This window comes from Myxocyprinus asiaticus, chromosome 47 (genome assembly GCF_019703515.2).
Source record: "Myxocyprinus asiaticus isolate MX2 ecotype Aquarium Trade chromosome 47, UBuf_Myxa_2, whole genome shotgun sequence".
Taxonomy (NCBI): Eukaryota; Metazoa; Chordata; class Actinopteri; order Cypriniformes; family Catostomidae; genus Myxocyprinus; species Myxocyprinus asiaticus.
Genome location: NC_059390.1, coordinates 30,077,581 through 30,099,857, shown reverse-complemented (window position 1 = coordinate 30,099,857; position 22,277 = coordinate 30,077,581). Strand labels below are relative to the sequence as shown.

The window sequence follows — 22,277 nt, the reverse complement described above, 5'->3', positions numbered from 1 at the left end:
AGAAAATTTGTGAGCAGAACTGAAAAAGTGTGTGCAAGCAAGGAGGCCTACAAACCTGACTTAGTTACACCAGTTCTGTCTGGAGGAATGGGCCAAAATTCCAGCAACTTATTGTAAGAAGCTTGTGGAAGGCTACCTAAAACGTATGACCCAAGTTACACAATTTAAAGGCAATTCTACCAAATACTAACAAAATGTATGTAAACTTCTGACCAACAGGGAATGTTTTCTACGATGAAATGCCAGGAATTGTGGAAAAACTGATTTTAAATGTATTTGGCTAAGGTGTATGTAAACTACTGACTTCAGCTGTACAAATGGCTTCTACAGAAGCATTTACCATTGTTAAACAACCCTGTAGCTTCTTACCTTTTGAAAGGTTTATATGTTATTGTCAAATGATTGGGATTTTTAGTTCCCTGCTGAACTCTTATCAAGAGACAAAAAATGACCTGCAAATCTTAGTAAAAAAATATGTCACTGTCCTTGGAGAGGCCATGTGACATTACAAATATGAGGATAAGTCTGCAACTAATAACACAAGGTGTTTGAAATGAATTCAACACAAAATATAAATAGATAACAGCTTTTGTCTCATACGCCATACCTGTAAACCCATGTTCAAATGTACATAGTGTTGGAAACACACAAACACAGTCCATATTGCAGACTGTTGTGTTATGGTAGAGCTGTGATCAATGGCACTATTATTACTGTGAGTTATGTAAAGGTAGTCACACACTAAAAATATGATTTGTTCTTTCAGAACACTGTTTGGTTTAGTGCCATCGCTGAGAGATCTGTTCTGCTGCAGCCGCAACTACATACACATATTTGCCAGCATATAATCATATAATGCAGGCAGTAATCACAGGCGTCATTTATGGGTGGGACAGGTGGGACATGCACCCACCACTTTAGGCCTTGGCCAATTTTGTCCCCAACACTTTTGAAATAGCTTCACATAAGTGTCTAATGCAGAAGAAACATCCTCACTTCTTGATTGGGAGTTTCCATTTCCTTCCATTTCACACCTAATTTTCTGAAGCTCAATTACACCTCCCTTCACACCTAACTGTTTTTTAATAATTGTATATATGTACACATGCTGTAGTCGGACGTGTTTGACTGTTGCGCCACGTATCACTGTTTTTTTTTTTTTTCCAAATGATTTATAGACTGTCAAGTTAAAACTGTTAAAACGCATCTAGATACACCTGCATTTGTGGTGCTATGTTTAGCTCTTTTAACCACAAGGACATGTTCCTTGTGGACGGCCCCAAACTCACTCAGCTGTTCTGCAGCTCGCTCTCCTTTTTTGCCTTCCTTTATAGGCAAAACAAATTGCTACTGGACCAGTCAGTTGTGCTTTCTAACACTTTGCTGATACATATATTTATCTTCTGACTAATAAAAACTGACGCTAGCAGATGAAAGGATGAAGTTATCAAATTAAAATTCCACAAACTGTGGTGAGAACTTTATGACTATGACTTTTTCATGGTGCAAGCAAAAAGTCGCTATGTAGTAATGCGTCCTCATGAGACTGCACTGAAAGAATAACAATTCCTTTTTTTTAAATACTTCTGGTGCATTGCGATTTTAGTGCCGATTGCACCTACAAGTGCCGGCCCTACCTATTAAGCAACATATGCAGCCATGGGTTCAGTATAGGCAATTTGCAATAAGTGTAAATAGCACTGGGCACACAGCTCAGATGTATTCAAGCCAATGGTCTGATGGAACCTGGCAAAACTATTAAAAAATATTAAATTTGCTTTGAAGAAAAGATATGGAGTAAATAAGTATGTGAATTTGACCTCCCTCAGCCAAAGATCTGATGTGGTGACATTAGTAAGACAGTTGGTTAGTTGTGTGGGTAATCCAGGTTCAAGTCCACCTTTTGCCAGTTTCACTATCTCCCCCTATCGGTCCATTTAATTGAGAGCAGACAGTACATTTAGTACATATATTAAATAAAAATGAACACAAAATGCATAAATAAAGTGTCTAAGTAGAGTGTGATACCACTGAAAGTACGGTGTGTTCTTGTCGTGATTGGGGGGCTCACTAAAGGTTAGGCAGTGCAGAGAAGGTGGTAAATGGGCACACGCATGCCTCTACCAGTCTGGAACGCGAGGTTAGTGGATTTTACTAGCGCATTTTCTAGCAGCTAGGCATCTCATGGTAACCCATTTCCTGGACCTGAATAGACTGCTCTCTCTAAAGCCGTGCTCGGCATTTGAAGACAGCAGTGATGAAATACAATTATTACATGACACATCAGGTGCGTTACATCCCAGTTCCAGCGATTTAGTTAAGATCCATCATAATACTTATTAGATTAAATACTGTTTTATTATACACCAGGGTGCAAACAGCCTATGCCACTATTTATAGTATAAGCAAATAGTAACAGTGCAGTGTATAAAATAAAGCAGATACGGGTCAGGAGCTTAAGGTAATGTTCACATCAACCATCAGAATGGGGACAAAAATTTAATCTCAGTGATTTAGATCGTGGCATGATTGTTGGTGCCAGACGGGCTGGTTTGAGTATTTCTTTCACGCACGACAGTCTCGAGTGTAAAGAGAAGGGTGCGAAAAAAACCGTTTCAGCACCATGCAGCAAGCGGCAGTTCTGTTGCAGAAAACGGCTTGTTAATGACAGAAGTCAGAGGAGAGTGACCAGACTGGTCCAAGCTGACAGGAAGGTGACGGTAATCCAAATAAACACACGTTACAACAGTGTTATGAAGAAAAGCATTTCTGAACATACAACACGTCGAACAGTGAGGCGGATTGGCAGTAGCAGCAGAAGACCCCTCCGGGTACCATTATGATTGGAAAAACATTGCCTGATCTGAAGAATCTGGATTTCTGCTGAGGTACACAGATGAAAGGCCCACTGCAACTTGATAAAGTGATAAAGTAGTTTTTACCAACTTAAAAGGTCCAGTGTATACTGTAATAAACAGGACTAGTCTGCTCTAATTGCAAGTTTCTTGGCTTATATGGCCCGGTTTTGTATTTGTTAATGAATAAACATCATAACCGTAAACTTCCTCTTTTCATTTTGTACATTAGAGATATTAATATTAATGACAACATTAAATTATATTTATCCTTTGGTACACATCTTTGGTTTTCTGTCAATGAAGGACAACTTAAGCGTTATTGAAGGTGCTGTGAGGGTACTTGGGTCAAAAAAGGTTGGGAAACACTGTCATAAGTCACTGATTTATGTGCTCTTCATGGACAGCATCACCGTAAAGTCTAATTTATACTTATTCGGCGAACAGGCTTCTTTTAGTTCGTTTAAAAATATGATGAAATGCACCGACATTTTTGTTCCACTTAGGTGTTCGTTTCGTAATTAATTCTCCAGGACACGCACATCCCTGCAATTCTTGACCTAGGAGAACTCAGCTAATCGAAGAACATTGATGATTGGTTAAAATTAGGAAAGGTTGTGCTTTGAACGTGATGTTTAGTATTTACAATTGCATGTTCCATAGGAGATTATAGCTTGCTAGGTTACTATCTTAATGTTAAAAATGGATGACTTTAAAGGAATATTCCGGTTTCAATACAAGTTAAGCTCAATCGACAGCAGTTGTGGCATTATATTGATTACCACAAACATTGGTAATTAGTGGTGCTTGCGGAACAAAGCATCACTATTATAATCTCACATACTTATTATTATTCCGTACAAAATTTCGGCACCTAACTCATCCCGCACCATTTGTAGTAGACCCACGAATTAGGTGTCAAATTGACCGGCCTATTGACGACACCTGTGCTATGACTTTTCTAAGGGGTTGGGGGTACAGTGCACCCCTGGGGGGCAAAAAACGTCCCGAAAATGTCCCATAGGCAAGGGTCTCACCCATGAAAACAATTGTTTTTTTCCTACTATGACAAGATACTGAATTTTGTGGGATCATATCTCCCAATCAGAATGTCGTAGATACATTTCACTCGGGCTACCAATTAGTCTTTAAGGATCATCTTGTAAATGGCATAGCCACACCCTAGCAACCATTTACGGCACCCTAGCAACCGCCCCCATAGACTTCCATTCAAAATGGCTCAGAAGGATATCTTCAGAACAGAATATTGTAGACACTTGGGGATTGGCTCTTTTGAGTCAGGTTAGTAAGCAGCCAATAAGAATCACTCTGATCAATGACTAGTCACACCCTAGCAACCATTTGGAGCACCCTAGCAACCATCCCCCTTGACTTCCATTCCAAAACGCTTAGATGGGTATCTCAGGATCAGAATGTTGTAGAGACTTCATTGTTGGCTTGTATGACTCAGGACAGCAAGCAGCCTTCTTAATATCACCCTGGCAACTGCCTAGCAACCAGATGGGGTTATCCTAGCAACCAAGTAACAAATCACATATCTCTGCAACAGAACATTGAAGAGACTTCCGGGTTGACTTATTTCAATCAAGATAGCAAGGAGCCTTGATAAGTATCACCCTGGTAACTGCTTAGCAACCATATGGGGTTACCCTAGCAACCAAGTAACAAATCACATATCTCTGCACCAGAACATCGTAGAGACTTCCGTGTTGACTTATTTCACTCAGGACAGCAAGTAGCCTTGATAAGTATCACCCTGGTAACTGCCTCGCAACCAGATGGGGTTACACTAGCAACCATGGAACAACACCAATATCTCTGCACCAGAACATACTACTGTTATGGGGGTGGGCTCTTTCAACTTGGGGCAGTTGGTGGGACATTGTGGTGAGAAATTGGTGTTGTTCCATGGTGAGAAATTTTGCCACGGCAAGCACCACTCACATTTTTTTCAGGGAATTTACCTATCTAGTTTAATTCTTTCTTATTAATTTGCCCATAATTTCATTAAATGTATGTATTAATTTGTGCATGTGATACTGTATGTGTTTGTTTAAAATTATGTTCTTTTTTATGTACTTCTTAAGTAGTTATAGCTGTGCTGATAAACTAGTTGATAGATGCATTATTAAGCTTTATGCTTTTGAATAAAGAGACTTGTTTATTTGCTCAATTTAAATTTGCTTAGTTATTGATGTTGGCTGTGTTTGGATAGGTGTACATGTAGGTAGGGGGGCCCCATTTTTAAAATTTGCTTTGGGCCCCCAAAATGCTAGGGCCGGCCCTGGCACCTACTTAAGTTGGATTGCACTGAAATACCATACAAAAATGCTGCAAATGGTGAGTGAATTCACCTCTACATTTTTTGTTTCTTTATGATGCAACATCTTGTAAAAAGGTTATCTGTCCATTCATTAACCAATAACTAAAGAATTTTAGCATTACATTTACTCAATGCATTTTTCACTGATCTCAATAATGAACCCCCGAGCTTCGTCATTATGGGAAAATGTTTTAGCTCAGCTTTTCTATGTGCCAACAAAATTGTTTTATAAAGATGTTACATTCTTCTAGGAAACCAGCACTGTAATGCTCATAGAAAGATTACATAGACTCCACACAGTAAAACTAAACTTAATTTAAAGGTAAAATGTGTAATTTCTGCACTAAAAGCAGCGCTGAACATAATTAGAAAAAAAAGACTGTTTCAAAAGTTTCAGAGTTTGTATTACATCGGTTTTCATATTCCTCATGCCCCCCTGGCAAACCCATGAAATTGGTTGAACCAAAGCTATTATGCCTATATTCACCCAGATTGCACTTCACTTTTAAAACAAAAGTGTAAACTGTTTTTAGATGTTCTCTCAGCTTGATCTGCTGGGACAACTAAAAGTAAACCAATTTGTAGGTTGAGCCCAATGCAACATTGGCTCAACCAATGGTGGCACTATTTGCTGCGCAACCATTAGAGTATTAAGGAAATCTATTTGAAAGCATTCATTATTTTTGCATTTCTGTTTGGTTGCGCTAGTGTGTTATTAAATTAAACTGTTTGGCACTTTGAAATGACCACCAACACTTGACACAAACAGAACGGCACTCGTGTTTGTATGCTGCAGATGCATTGTAAGAGATGCAAAAAAAATTAGCTGCTCTCTAAGGTTCGTTTATTTGTAGACATTTGGAGCCATGGTGCATTATACTATTATCGTGTAACCAGGAGCATGCAAAGATGCAAATTATACATCATCGATAAAGACACACTTTGGCAATTTTGGACAGACTGGGTGATTCTTACTAAATCTACCCAGAAAATGTCCTGGTCATATTTAAACCCAAATTAATATGGAAACACTAACCAAATGACCAGGGCTGCGTTTTCCAAAAGCATCGTAAGCCTAAGTAGATCGTAGAAACCATAGGCACCAATGGTCTACTTGATCAACTTAAGCTTACGATGCTTTTGGGAAACGCAGCCCTGAACTGTGATGTCAAATGAAATTGGGTGTGCACCATAAGTTCTAGTTTGAAACATCCCTAATACAAATACATATATTTTAATCTAAGATCTTGTTTTCTTTTACTAACCAGTTACATTTATGCAGAATCAATGTCATAGAATCGTATCCAACACACACACACTTAAACTTAAAATAAGGGTCACCCTTCGTCCTATATAAGCCAATAAGCAGCTCTCATAATGGCGGTGTCTGTTAATTGAATCCTCCTCCTCTCAGTTCAGGGACAATGGCAGTGACCTGTGCAGTTTCTTAATGCATCCCTGGAATGTCTTGCAAAACCTTTTCTGATATATTCCACGGCAGCATCAAAACATGTCCTCATAAAGGAACATGAATCACTGTGACACTCGCTCACTTACAGAGCAGCAGTCACCTTCATAGAGTCTGCTGGATGCAGGATACCTGAGCAGAGTGTGTGTGTGTTTGTAAAGAATAATAGTCGCTTTCATTGAGGGGAGCTACAGTATTAAAACTGCTGGATCAAAGGGGCTCCAGAGAGTGTGTTAAATATGCTGGGAATTAATTTCATCAAAAAACAAATGAGCTGAGAAACAAAATGCAAAAAAACATCAGAGGGTGTAAAATGCCACCTAACACTTGTTCCTCTGATAATAATAAATACAAAAAAAAAGAAAGAAAATGAAACAAGCTTACAGATGTCACTTCCAGGTGTTCTTTAGAATAGGAAACGAAAGCAATGATGCTCTAAAAATTTTAAGTTTTAAACTAAGTTTTAATTAGTGATTAGTTTTTCACACAAAGGTATCGATTCACTTCAGAAGTCATTAGTTGATGCCTTCAAGAGTCTTGTGGATTACTTTGATGCTGACTAAGTGGACTGTCAAAAATGGGTCTCCATTCACTTGCATTGGATGAAGCTAAAAACCTAGGATACTTTCCTAAAAATCTTAAATCTTGTTCTGATGAAGAAAGAAGGTCATATACATCTTCGATGGAGTAAATTATCAGCAGATTTTCATTTTTGGGTGTACTATTCCTTTAACACACTCAAATATGTTAATGAGTCTAATTAAAGATTAAACTCATGGATCGAAGGGAGGCATCTGTAATAAAACCAGCCTGATCTCATGAACATTACGTGACAGTGGAAAAATTTTTTGCAAAACGAAATCACGTGCTTCATTACACATTTCGCTGCTGTTTCCCAGTGAAATGTCCAGTGGGGGGCGCCAAAAATGGGTGAAATGTTGTCGTAATCAGACAACGTTTTTACGTTGTTGTTTTTTGTTTATGGAAGTTTTAATGAGTAAGACATATCCCCCTAACCTAAAACTTAAACCTAACCAATAGTGTCCAAAAAACAAATGAGCGGTAAACAAAACAGACATCCTTACATTTAACCAACACCTAAACGATAGTGTCAAAAAAGCAAATGCGACAAGAAAAGCACATTTTCTGAAGCAACCACATCATTTTGTTTTGTTTCTATGATACTTGTGTAAGCGAGCTTCACTGGGCTCAAACCTCTGTCTTCTGATTCCAGAGTCCAACACTCTATCAGGTGAGCTACCGGACAAACTAGTCATACTGGAATAAGTGTGTAAATGTAGGTGGGCCTGTAATACAAGCGTTAAAATGTATAGTTTTTCAAATGATACGTTATAGTAAAAGAGTTTCAAGATCATAACATAGCAGTGTGTGAGTAACATTGCAAAAAATAAGTGTTTATAAAGTTATAACCAGCTGTTGTATTCATGATTTGTGTGAAAGTGAATCAAACGCACAGTTGTTGTAGAATGTAGAAAGCATGATGAAAGGTTGAAAATGGGAGACCATTAAAGAAAACAACAATGTAATATATGTGGAAAGATAGAAATAAAGGGATGACTTTTTGCTCTTCCACATTTAATTTTTCCTTGATAGACAGATACTGTACCTGTCTATGACAACATAATTTCTAAGTATATTTGGAGAAGTACTGTAGAGTGAACCTGCAGTGACACTCAAATATGAACATTCACATGCCACATTGATGTCTTGAAACTGTATGAACTATATGCAACTGTCTTTTGAACCAAGTGTATGACCCTCGTGCAGTTTTCCCCACATGCTGCTCACGGATTTACTCCATGGGAAAAGAGATCCATTGCTATTTTGGGTCTTCACGTCATTCTTATCAACTTGGTCCAAAACTCCACCCACCAGTGAGTGCTCTGTTAAAGCATTTAGAGCTTTTCAGACACTTGCATAATAGCCGAACATGTATCTGTAGTTTGAAATATTGGAACATGACGTCATAATGGTGCAAAACTAAAATGATGTAGTTACAATCTCAATAAAAATCGCAGGAATGTAAAATCCCATACATAAATCTGATATATGGCCATAAATTAAGTGTACAACAGGGCTTAAGCATTTTTAAGAATCCCTGTAATCATCACATTTATTTTGAGACAAAATACTTATTTGTCATTTCAGGATAGTATTTGGGGTAAAAAGCCCCCTGTTGCATGGGCTAAAGGCCCCTATTTCATAAGTGGGGTAATAGATTTGATATGAAGACTGTTCAAAGTGGGCTCACACAATCACAATGGAGATTAATTTGTTTATAGAATACTTAAGATGTTTTGAAATGTCAAATGTGATTGGAATGAACAGGAAATGGTGCACCCCTTTTTGAATAAACCTATTTTAATTTGTTACTCAAGGCATCTTGCTGTCACAAAAGTATTTGCATTCATTTATAGCGGAAATGTTGCCCTATAACTTTTGCCACTATAGCTACATGATATTATAAACCACCTGGGAGCCTAAAAAAATGGTGTAAAAAGCCCCCTTGCCACCATTTTTTAATATAAACAATTATTTTTATAATTTATTTTCACACAAATTATGTTGCTCAATCAATATTCAATAAAAATAAATATTTGTCAATCTTGATACATTTAAAAAAAATTTTTTTTTTTTTTTTTTTTAGCTCAGTTGTACCTTACATATTAAAATTCCACTAGTATTTGGGAAAACATACATATATGAAAATTTTGTGTTTTCAGGTAATTCGTATTTTTAAATATATATTGCACTTTCTTTTATTAGTGAAAACCAAACTGAACCTACTGTATGTTTCATATGTGCCATTTATTGGATTTTTGTATGGGATTTAGGGACATTTTGCGATTTGGGTTCCAAGAACTTTGTAAAACTTCATGCCACAGCTTTGCAAAGCAATTTCATGTCGCCAGCAAAGAACTTGTTGACGCGCGGTCCTATTTTAATAATAATTGTGTACATTCATAGACAACGCACGCGGAGGAAGGAAGGGAGGGCATTGCTGCTTAAAATGCTGTGAATGTGCCTCCGCCTGGGGAGGGAGTGAGGAGAAATGTCCGTGAGGAAAATGCGCACGACAACAGTGAAGTGACGCGACACGCGCCGCTCTACAAGTGCTCGCGCCCTTTTTTTCCCACGAGCAGCGCGAGACGCGAAGCGCGAAAAACATTCGCCCTTCTGAGGGGACAAACATGACCGTGGTGCCCGGGGAGAACCTCGACGAGACTGTGGCACTGGCAGCCCTATCCCAAGATGTGTACGACCCCGAACGAGCTGACCAGGAGTGCTGCGAGCGGGTGGTCATCAACATCTCGGGGCTCCGCTTCGAAACCCAACTTAAGACCTTGGCGCAATTCCCGTCCACCTTACTCGGCGACCCCAGGAAAAGAATGCGCTTCTTCGACCCTCTGAGGAACGAATACTTCTTTGACAGAAACCGACCCAGTTTTGACGCCATCCTTTACTACTATCAGTCTGGAGGTAGGTTACGGAGACCCGTCAACGTTCCCGTGGACATCTTTATGGAGGAGATTAAATTCTACGAGTTGGGAGAAAAAGTCATTGAGAATTTTAAAGAGGACGAGGGCTTCATTAAGGAGGAAGAGCGACCTTTGCCAGAAAACGAGTTCCAGCGGCAGGTCTGGCTCTTGTTCGAGTACCCCGAGAGCTCTGGACCCGCGAGGGGTATCGCGATAGTGTCCGTGCTTGTCATTTTGATCTCAATTGTCATCTTTTGCTTGGAGACTTTACCAGAGTTTAGGGAAGATGGGAAAATGCACGAGGAGCACCTCGCAGTCAATGGAACTGTTGGATCCAAGAAGCCAAATCCCTTCACAGACCCCTTCTTCATTGTGGAGACCCTTTGTATAATTTGGTTCTCCTTTGAATTGTTGGTGCGGTTTCTCGCGTGCCCGAGCAAGCCCGCCTTTTTCAAGAACATCATGAACACGATCGACATCGTGGCGATTATTCCCTACTTCATCACATTGGGTCTGGAGTTGGCCGAGCATCAGGGCAACGGACAGCAAGCCATGTCGCTGGCCATCCTGAGGGTCATTCGTTTGGTGCGGGTGTTCCGCATCTTCAAGCTCTCCAGACACTCCAAGGGGCTCCAGATCTTGGGTCAGACCCTACAAGCGAGTATGCGGGAACTCGGTCTTCTCATATTCTTCCTTTTCATTGGAGTCATTCTGTTCTCCAGCGCCGTCTACTTCGCCGAGACGGATGACCCCGACTCGGGGTTCAGCAGCATCCCCGATGCCTTCTGGTGGGCAGTGGTTTCTATGACAACCGTGGGCTACGGGGACATGTGCCCGGTCACCATCGGTGGCAAAATTGTGGGTTCTTTATGTGCCATCGCTGGCGTGCTCACTATTGCTCTCCCGGTGCCTGTCATCGTGTCCAATTTCAATTACTTTTACCACCGGGAGACCGAGCACGGGGAGCAGTTACAGTACACGCACGTCACATGTGGCCAGCAGCAACCGTCGTTTGGCGAATTTAAAAGGAACGACAGCAAAGCGTCCCTCTCGAAATCCGACTATATGGATTCAGAGGATGGAGATTCGGTCAAGTACACCAACTGCAGCCTCCATAAAGCGTATACGGGGAAGCTTACGGATGTATGAATGTGGACAAACGCAACAGTTACGCGCGCATACCCAAAGAAACGCACTTTTTTTCTCTGTGAGTACATCCTCATCGCTCGCTCTGGCCTGAGTAGATGTCAGCATCCGTGAGAAGCATACTCATATATTTTACTCTGACGTAGTGTACGATTATTTTCGAAACTGTCTTCCGTTGTTGTGATCATCGATAATCAGAGCGCGAGACGTAGCAAGAAACTGTAGCTATCTAACCGCAAATAATTATAATATATATATATGAGAGAGAGAGAGAGAGAGAGAGAGAGAGAGAGAGAGCTTATTTGACGTATATTATAAACTAGCCCTGTTAAATAGACGCGTAGCACTTTATTCCTGTACTTTTTTTTTTTTTTTTTTTTTTTTTTACGAATTCGGCGGCTGTGCGATAATAAAGTTTACATACAAGTTGCTTATTTGTAGAGAGATATTAGGACCAATATATATTTAATTACCTTTGATTTTTTTTTCTGATGATGACAGATAGGAAACACGAATAGCAATTAATTATAGTAGCTATTTAGGTGTAGTTATTAATTTTGATATTTAAGAAATACATATATCAAAGATTTTATTCCAGAAAATTTATGAAACAGCAAAACAGCTTTATACTGCAATATATTGCATTTTTTCAGTTGTCATAATTTCAGCGATAATGCATTTGCGCATTAAAATAATCCTTTAAAGGTTGTTGTTTCTTAAAATCTTGATACATTTTTTGCTCTTAGTAGAAGCAAAGACAAAGCACTGCAGGGGTGAAATTTTGTTGATAAGCTGTAAGTTTGAAAAGTATTCTTATTATCAGCAGATGTGAAGAGAATGAATGAATGAACAGGTTGCATTTGAAGTATGTGCGCCCAAATCTGAATACGTTAATTTTAAAATCCAATCGCGACATCTCGTGGAGAAGGCTGAAACTGCCGTCTTCAAGATGGAAATGTGTTTCCATAGCAACCTTCCAGACTAATCTCGAGACATTGGGCAATATATTGTTTCTTAAATGTGTTCACGGGAAATATGGTTGCTGGTGCTTACAGTATATTATAAATATGATACATTCTTCCTTAAGTTTAATTATATTTACATATTTAGCCCCAAAGCAGGCATTTTCCGATGGAATATTATTAGTGGGCCGAGTAAAGTTAAATAAAGCTAGAAAGGCTCATTCAATCCATTGCAGGGGAATAAAATTAAATGTAATAAAATATAGGAAAAAAAAAAAAAAAAAACAGCCCACACCAATCAAAGTGCAGCTAGTAAAAATGGAGAAACATCAACAATTCTGCTCAGCACCAAGGTCAGCAGGAGATCATTCATTGTGACGTCTCTGTGAGAAGGGCCGACTATTGGCTGGATTGGGAGAACTGAATGTGGAAATAACTGCAAAGATATCCGGCCACACCACGTCATCAAGTTCGGATTTTCACCTTAACAAGAAGGATTTGTGCAGGATGAGGTATGTTAACACTGTAACAACACAGACAAAACATGACTCTGTGTGTGTGTGTGTGTGTGTGTGTGTGTGTGTGTGTGTGTGTGTGTGTGTGTGTGTGTGTAGTAAGCGTGTGTGTGTGAGTGAGTGTGAGTGAGTGTGCGTGGGTGTTTGTGTGTGTGTGTGTGTGCGCGCGCGCGTGAGTGAGTGCATGTGTGTGTGAGTGTGTGTATGTGCATGTGTATGAGTGTGTGCGTGCGCGTGTGTGTGTTAAAAAATAAGAAGTGTTTATTTGTGCATTATTAGACTGTTACTGACCACTCAACTCTGCTGTTTGACACTTGACTTGAGATGAAAATAAAGCTGTATATAATGACTGTTCTTCAGAATCTAGACTACAGCTTAAAGCACCATGATAAATAATGATCGAACTATTAAGTGTGCTTGAATTCTGGCATACAACACGAAAATAATCATTATTGATCTTAGAGCTTTATACTATTGATTTTGCTATAGAGATTTGAGCTGTAGAAATGGATTTGGAAGAACAGGAAATATTATAAATATTATCAATAAATTATCAATTAAATTATCAATAAATAACATCAGTATTATAAAACCTTTGTAGCACAGGGTATTTATACAGATTTCCTGATTCGATTTGATTTCGATTCACAAACTCAATCTCATATTAATTTTACCAATTATATTTTGGTCACATTTCATGATGTCTTGAAATCACATATATACATACAGTATTTTGTGATGTTTATTGTTTACATGCAGAATTTGTACTATTTACAAGTATTTGCATTTATAAGTAGAGCAAGTGCTAAAACAGTACTGCCTCTTTAAAAATAGGCAGCTTAGCGAGCGACTCACAGTGTCGATATCTGGATTTTACCAATCAGTATGAAGATAGTGATTAATCGGAAAATCTATACTTTTACCAAGCCCTATACCTTAGTATAATGCAAAAAAAGTACATTAATATATATATATATATATATATATATATATATATATATATATATATATATATTATATATACATACAGTACTGTGCAAAAGTTTTAGGCACTTGTGAAAAATGTTGCATAGTGAGGATGTCTTCAAAAATAATGACATAAATAGTTTTCATTTATCACTTGATGTCATACAAAGTCCAGTAAACATAAAAAAGCTAAATCAATATTTGGTTTGACCACCTTTGCCTTCAAAACAGCACCAATTCTCCTAGGTACACCTGGACACAGTTTTTCTTGGTTGTTGGCAGATAGGATGTTCCAAGCTTCTTGGAGAATTCACCACAGTTCTTCTATCTTTTTTGGCTGTCTCAATTGCTTCTGTCTCTTTATGTAATCTCAGACTGACATGACATCTGTTGCAGGGCTCCCTGTTCTTCTATTCTATTCTATTTGCAAAAGAAATATTTGGGAATCTAACATTTCTATTTCCTATTGACACACTAAAGCTGAAGATATAAATAACCATCTTAAGACAAATGCTTTTGTGAAACATCTTATGTGCCTAAGACTTTTGCACAGTACTGTGTATATGTATATATAGTTGTGCTCAAAAGTTTGCATACCCTGGCAGAAATTGTGAAATTGTGTCACTGATTTTGAAAATATGACTGATCATGCAAAAAAAAAAAACTGTCTTTTATATAAGGATAGTGATCATATAAAGCCATTTATTATCACATAGTTGTTTGGCTCCTTTTTAAATCATAATGATAACAGAAATCACCCAAATAGCCCTGATCAAAAGTTTACATACCCTTGAATGTTTGGCCTTGTTACAGACACACAATGTGACACGTACAGGTTTAAATGGCAATTAAAGGTTAATTTCCCACACCTGTGGCTTTTTAAATTGCAGTTAGTGTCTGTGTATAAATAGTCTATGAGTTCGTTAGCTCTCACGTGGATGCACTGAGCAGGCTAGATACTGAGCCATGAGGAGCAGAAAAGAACTGTCAAAAGACCTGCGTAACAAGGTAATGGAACTTTATAAAGATGGAAAAGGATATAAAAAGATATCCAAAGCCTTGAAAATGCCAGTCAGTACTGTTCAATCACTTATTAAGAAGTGGAAAATTCAGGGATCTCTTGATACCAAGCCAAGGTCAGGTAGACCAAGAAAGATTTCAGCCAAAACTGCCAGAAGAATTGTTCAGGATACAAAGAAAAACCCACAGGTAACCTCAGGAGAAATACAGGCTGATCTGGAAAAAGACGGTGTGGTTGTTTGCATCCATGTGAGAGCTAACAAACTCATTGACTATTTATACACAGATATTAATTGCAATTTAAAAAGCCACAGGTGTGGGAATTTAAACTTTAATTGCAATTTAAACCTGTGTGTATCACCTTGTGTGTCTATAACAAGGGCAAACATTCAAGGGTATGTAAACTTTTGATTAGGGCCTTTTGGGTGATTTCTGTTATCATTATGATTTAAAAAGGAGCCAAACAACTATGTGATAATAAATGGCTTCATATGATCACTATCCTTAAATAAAATACAGTTTTTTAGCATGATCAGTCATATTTTCAAAATCAGTGGCAAAATTTTACAATTTCTGCCAGGGTTGGCAAACTTTTGAGCAAAACTGTATATAAATGAATAAATACCTACAGAATGATCCAAAATGTCGTCTTTAACGATATTATTAATAATAGACCTTTTAGCTGTAGTTGGATTTATAAATGTATATAAAACTCATATAAAAGGTTAACAAAGGCATCAAATTATCATAACATATGAAATTATGATCTTCCGTAAGTCATTGAACTCAACCCAATATTTGCATCAAGCCATTATAGACATAAACTTTGAAGAGTTTGTAGGTCTTTGTCCTGAACATGCAAATTCTTGGTTAAGGGAAAGTATTCATTCATTTCCCTATTTCTAAGACAGCACATTGCAATTGCATTAATGAATATTAAGTGCGTGTGCATTCCTTGCCTGTCTAAAGCAGACATTTCAAACAAACATTGATATAAATGATATTAGAATATATTTTGTAAGAATACAGTCATGCATTGGGTGTCAGTCCACTGCAGCTGTTGAAACTAGTGCCCGACCGATATATCGGTTGGCCGATATTAACTGCCGATATTAGCCTTTCACCGATATATCGGTATTGGCGTATATGTTTACCGATATGCGCAGATATGAAAACTTTTTTCAGAACATATAATGCAGAAAACAGTGCTTTAGAATTGGTATCATAACGTAGTTTATCCAGCAGAGCGCACTCCGACTCCATTGTTTACAGAGCTGAACTGACGGTTGCTCTGCAGACAGGGCGGAGATCAGCGGTGTCTTAGCAACTTACCGATAACTAGTTTATGAAATACATACTGGAAAGTTAATAAAAAATGACCCCATCATTTTATATAACTAATATAACGTTAACTCTGTCCCTGACTACCATGTCACTCCTGTTTATCACAGCTGTTTGCTGTTAGCCAGCTATAGTTTGTCAGTGCAGTCAGTAATGTAGCAGATTGAAATGTAAACATCAGAGCATATTTTTGCAACTCAGCAGACAACGGTGCAGTGGTGGATTGTGTCTGTTGAGTGTTGATTTTACGCTAAGTTGTTACCTAGTTAGTGAGACACAGTGCTGGAAAGTAAATAAAGTCCATCTTTTGCTCTCCGTGGCAACGAGCTTATAGCTAACTAGCTAACCACATGGCTACTTTCATACCTTGTCAGCGTGTAAACATGTATTCACTGGGGATGGGCACGAGTACTCGGACATGGCAGCAATGATCGATCATGAAAACGATGATCGATAGTGATCACGCATGATGGTCTTTTCACTTATTTCGAAATCCATTGACAATTACCTGACATCTAAACACACAAACAAAGAGGGAGCTTATTTTTAATTTTGAGATTGATTATTTTGTAGTTTTAAGGGGTACATTGATTGTCAGAAACATCTCATAGCAACCAAACTGATACAACACTGCAATGCTATCATTACGATAATCAAAAGAGAGTGTAATTAACCGTGTTTTGAGTGCCTGTCTCTGTAAAACGTTTGCTAAATACGTTTTATTATAATTTCATGTAAGAATTTTGACTCGTTAATGGATATTATTTAATAAAAGTAATGTTTGTCACTGACTGTAAACCTCCCTGCCCTGCGTGAAGTAACATGCACCTGCATCTCGACGAAATGGGACTTGAATATTTCTGCACGAGTTTCCAAGTTAGATGTCCAATATAAAGTGTCATTCCGTTGCACTTACCCCAGTTGAAAGGTGGAAATTCAGGGTACGTTTACACGAAAACGATGTACTAAAAACTCCTTTGTGTTTTTAAAAAGTTTCGCGTACAGACGACACGATGGAAAAAATTCTTCTTAGGTGATTCAATTCAACACCCAAAGGAATCAAATCACCCAAGAAGACTTTGATTAAACCACATGAGTCACATGGATTACATTGACGATGCCTTTATATCTTTTTGGAGCGTCAAAGTGTTGATCACCATTCACCTTCATTGTATGGAAACAAACGGCAGACAACTTTCTTCAAATATCTTCATTTGTGTTCGGAAGAACACAATCGGGTTTGGAATAATGTGAGGGTGAGTAAATGATGACAGAATTTAAAATATTAGGTGGACTATTCCTTTAAGATACACAGTTCAAAAAGACTCACCATGAACTCCTTCACTAGGCATCCCTCATCCTCACCAAGGTAGATGCAAAGAGCTTTGATGATAGCTTCCCTCTTAAGATGGACATCACTTGTCTGTAAATATTACAAATTTGAGTATTACCTTACCTTCAAGCATACAATCCATACACGGTGCAGGCATAAGGAAAAATTTTAAACTCACTAAATATCAACTACCTTAAGTATAAATTTGACACCACTGTGTTCATTAATGGTACCTTTGTTAAAAAAAAAAAAAAAAAAGATACTCAGCACAAGTACACAAACCTCCTGTAAAGTCCTGAAATATTTGTCCATTTTCTGTCCCGAAACACCTCCTTTTTTTCTGGAGGACAGCAGTGAGTTTTGGAAGATATTTGTCCAATTGTGGCATAAAGGTGTTTTCAAGGGGAATGGTAGTAATGCGCCGGAATTCAGCACCAATCTATTATACATAGAAGTATAGATATTGACAAAGACAGCGATTAACACATTGTTGTCACTCAACTCTCTTCTTATATCAAGACACGAGTCTTTAAAGTTTTTCGGTAACATTCAAACCGTAACGTTTGTCTTAATGTGCTAGAATACGAGCAACTTCATGTGCAATGTTCACCGATACTGCAAAAAACTCTGTAACCTACAATGTGAACGCTTTAACCTTTAGCTAATTATAGTATGCGTAATCACCACTATTTTTTGTTAATCAGTCAACAGACTGTTTACTGTAATGAATGGTACTGCATAATATGACATACATCTTACTTACCATGTAAATCGACGGAATAATATAACTCCGGGACTGGAGGGAAAATGTCTTCCATTCACACAGTGCGGTACTGGAAATAACTCTTTGGCGCCAAGGAAACTGCACATGTGTCATATTCACATGCATGCGCAGAGAGGACCTCAAATTAAACCATCTTATTTTTTCTAACTGACTTTAATTAATTTACATAGCTTGATTCAAAACACATGTGATATGTATAAAAACTAATTATAATTTTTTATTAAAATTAATTAAATGAGCAAAATTTAATAATGTTGAATTTAATTAGGGCCAAAATCATTTTTTTCAGTGTGGGCTGGTAGGAGAGTAAGTTAACATAACAAGCTGTAGATGTTGACTGGTTTTGGATATCAGACAGAACTGTGATATATGGATATCTTGTGTACACTGATTTAACATGCATTTTCACTGCCTCATGTTTTCATATTCTAAGCATATCATTGAAAACTGTACATGGCATCACATCTCTGTCTATAGGCTATATACATAAGCGGTGGGTGAATGAATTGCAGGGTAAAGGTACATCAAATAAAATTAAGTAAATAAATAAATAACATTTAAAATACAAAAAAATTTTCCCATCTGAATCCATACATTAATTTCAAGATTTTTAAATTGCAGGTTCCACCTACTGTACAATGTTCACACTCCATACAAAACTCTCCAAATGAATAAATTGTTGATTATTGTTATTTGCACAGACACCAGTATTCATATTGATAATTATACATCTCAAATTGATGCCTATCAATCCATCATTCTTTATATAACACGTAATACGCGCATGATGTCATCGTTTTCACAAATTCGTGTTTTTGTATGTTTACACGGAGACGATAACGGCATCGTTTTCAAAAACGTGCACTTTGAAACCCGTTTTTAAAAGTTTGCGTTTTCAGGCCCCAAAACGGCGTTGTCGTGTAAACGAACAGCTAAAACGCATAAAAAGTTTTCAGATTTTAGTTGAAAATGTTGTCGTGTAAACGGCCTCTCAGACTCTCAGATTTGAATGGAACGCTTCATGAATCACAGCAACAACAATACAGAGCATCGCAACTTTCCTCACAAGAGCGAACATTTGGGGACACACACACACACCAGGCGCATGTGGCAGTGGACTCAACGTGCTGAAGCAACACATATACAGCAGGCGAGTGTTTCAAAGAGCTAGACAGAGCGCAGCTAAATGGAACACAATGCAGCGTCTTCAAACTGAACTTCAATTTAACATGCATATTAAAAACGCAATGGTTATGTCATCTCCTGTTATTTGAAAATAGATGGTTCAGACAGTCACTAAAAAAACTGGTGCATTCTTACTAAGATTACTACGGTAACCTGAAGGAAGAACAGACAGATGTGCGTTGGGCACATTCTTTCAGAGTTGGACAGTGAATCTTCACATAATGATAAAATATGATGCATTATATTTTGAATCTTTTGTACATTTTGTAACATATTATTTTATAACAGCCTATAATAATGAATAGATGATACACTGGAACACCAAGGCACAATGCAGCAGCCATATATGTTTGTCAGACATGTTATTATATATACAGTTATGAACATGTAATCGCCCCTCGAGTACTCGACAAGTACTCGAGTAATTAGTCCGAGTACTCGAGTAGACAAAATGACCAAAATGCCCATCCCTAGTATTCACCAAAATGTTTTGTTCAGGATTCACAGTTTGGTACCCCCTTCAACCGAACAATTCCAGTCGTTGCATTTATAAAATGTAATATTTAAAAGTCTGGTTTTCCAGACATTAAAATAGGATACGTAATAAAAGTGGATTTAATAAAAAGTATATTTGCCCTGTGTAAATAATAATATATAGGAACTGTATCTAAAATAAATAAGGAGTGATAAATACTGATACAACAGGCTGGAAAAATAGACATTTATTAATTTTAATATCCTTTATATATATATTTTGAATGTATTGAAACTTGACATCAGGCGACGCACCCTAAAAACTGCACCATTAGATCGGTTTCATGCTGAAGAACTGCTTGAAAGTATGTTTTTTTTTTCTCTCTCTCGTAAATGTAAATGAGTGTAAATGTCAACATCATCATATATGTCGAAAGGATTGATGCCTGTCAACCAAAACATGAGCTCATTGATGTCATTAAATGAGTCTGCTTTTTTTATTTAATCCATTACTCCTGGTCGGAGTCTTCCGTAAATATTTAGTTTATACGTAGGGTAACGTCCTACATAAATGTAATGGTACAACGCTCAAATATTTAGTAGTGCATAAATTTTGACTTAGTTCCCATTTATGCCTCAACTAGGCTAAGTTTTAACTTACATATAGCTGGTGCAACCGGTCCCTGATGTTTATTTAGCTATTTATTTTATTTGAATTTATTCTTTATTTTAATGGTCAGCAGCTGACTGATACTAAACATACAGTACTGATGTTTTTTAAGCTATTTATTGTATTTTTATTTATTCTTTATTTTCTCAGTGTTCATTTCTAGAATTTATTGACAATGTATAATAATAATGTCAAATATTCTTTGATAAAAATATTTGTTTAAGAAAGTAGCCTTCTGAGTACCTTTGCATAGTCATATCGGTGCAAAATCAGAGCACAATCCACATAGAAAAGGTCTGGTTTCATTCCAGCTCAAAAATTAGCTATATCGGCCACCATATCGGTAATCGGTGTATGTGTGTTTAATGTTTTTAAAGGGAATGCTGGTAAATCCAATAAAAATAGTCTTTCTTATTTCCAAATAACTCTTCCTTAAAAATAATAAAGGAATCGTTAGTGGAACAGTTGAGGCACTGGAATCGTTAAGAGGAATCGGAACCAGAATCATTAAATTCCTTATGATTCCCATGCCTAATTTTTAAATAGTAACCTCGAACACAATGCAGCATTTTTTAAACCAGTTTTTCACAAACTTTTTTAAACTAAGGCTTTTATTGTGTATTGTTTCCCCATGGCACCCCAACCACTGAAAAATAAATAAACAAATAAACAAATATGCTTTTTGAAAAGAAAGTTTAATATAAACAAATTAAATTAAAACAATGTAGCCTTCAAGTGTTCTAAATCATTAATCGATATCGTTATTCTAATAGATATTATTAGATAGGTATGTTTCCATGCAGTCAGAGTTTGACTGAGAAACAGACCCGTCATTTAAATTTATTGGGCTTAAAGCTACTAAAGATATCCAGCCGAGGACATGGAGTGCTTTTCTCTTTATATCGTCAATATTGCTGTTTGATGAATATTAACAGTATAACAGACAGCAGCAGTTCTAATAGGCCGAATTTACACATCACACAGATTGGATATTTTGAGATATATGATTTTTGTCCTGGTTGCTAACACTCATGTACATAATGCAGTACATTAACGGCTGTGTTTGCATTAATATCGCGTCAAGAGGGCCAATTTGACTAAGAAGCGCATTTGACTGTACAGCTGCATTCACACTGTATAGAGCCCACACAGACATAAACATGTGAGCGTTTGAAAGCAGCTGGCTGTATTCACACAGTGTACGGGTGCCGAGTCAGTTCTTGGGACTGTCTGTACTTTTTAAATCAGTGGCTATTCAAATATTGAACTGAGCAGAGATTCTGAGGCACCCCTAGCTAGTTTGGGAACCACTGGGCTAGACACTTGCTCCTGTGGAGGGCAAGATTATCAGTGATAATAATAAAATTTGCAACTGTTCCTCCCACAAAACCATCATGTGACTTCAGAAGACTTGGAATATAGTGCACTATGGAGTGTTGAGCTTGACAGCTGTGGTCACTATGAACTGTCGTTGCATGGATAAGAGCTGCTTGAAGATTCTTCATTCATATTTCAGGAAAAAAACAACAGCACATAGGTTTGAAACAACATGAGGGTGAGTAAATAGTCATAAAATAATGATAAATAATAAATAATATTTGGGTGTACTATCATTTTAAAGTTGATCAGTGACTGTTATTAGACTTTCATCTCCTCTTGACCGATGAATACCCCTGAATTCTCTGAGGACCTGAATACGAATTGACTGCTTGAA

The 22,277-nt window shown here is 37.5% G+C and overlaps 1 protein-coding gene across 1 annotated transcript; it reads left to right on the top strand.

The window, feature by feature from the left end:
* Positions 1 to 9,818: 9,818 nt before the first annotated feature.
* LOC127437010 (shaker-related potassium channel tsha2-like) lies at positions 9,819 to 11,316 on the top strand. The gene has a single exon (XM_051691605.1). It carries the CDS (start codon positions 9,880 to 9,882, stop codon positions 11,314 to 11,316), a length of 1,437 nt encoding a protein of 478 aa, XP_051547565.1. The 5' UTR covers positions 9,819 to 9,879.
* Positions 11,317 to 22,277: the final 10,961 nt, after the last annotated feature.

Coding starts and splice junctions, on each gene's coding strand:
- LOC127437010 (XM_051691605.1), top strand. CDS start 9,880: ATGACCGTGGTGCCCGGGGAGAACCTCGACGAGACTGTGGCACTGGCA.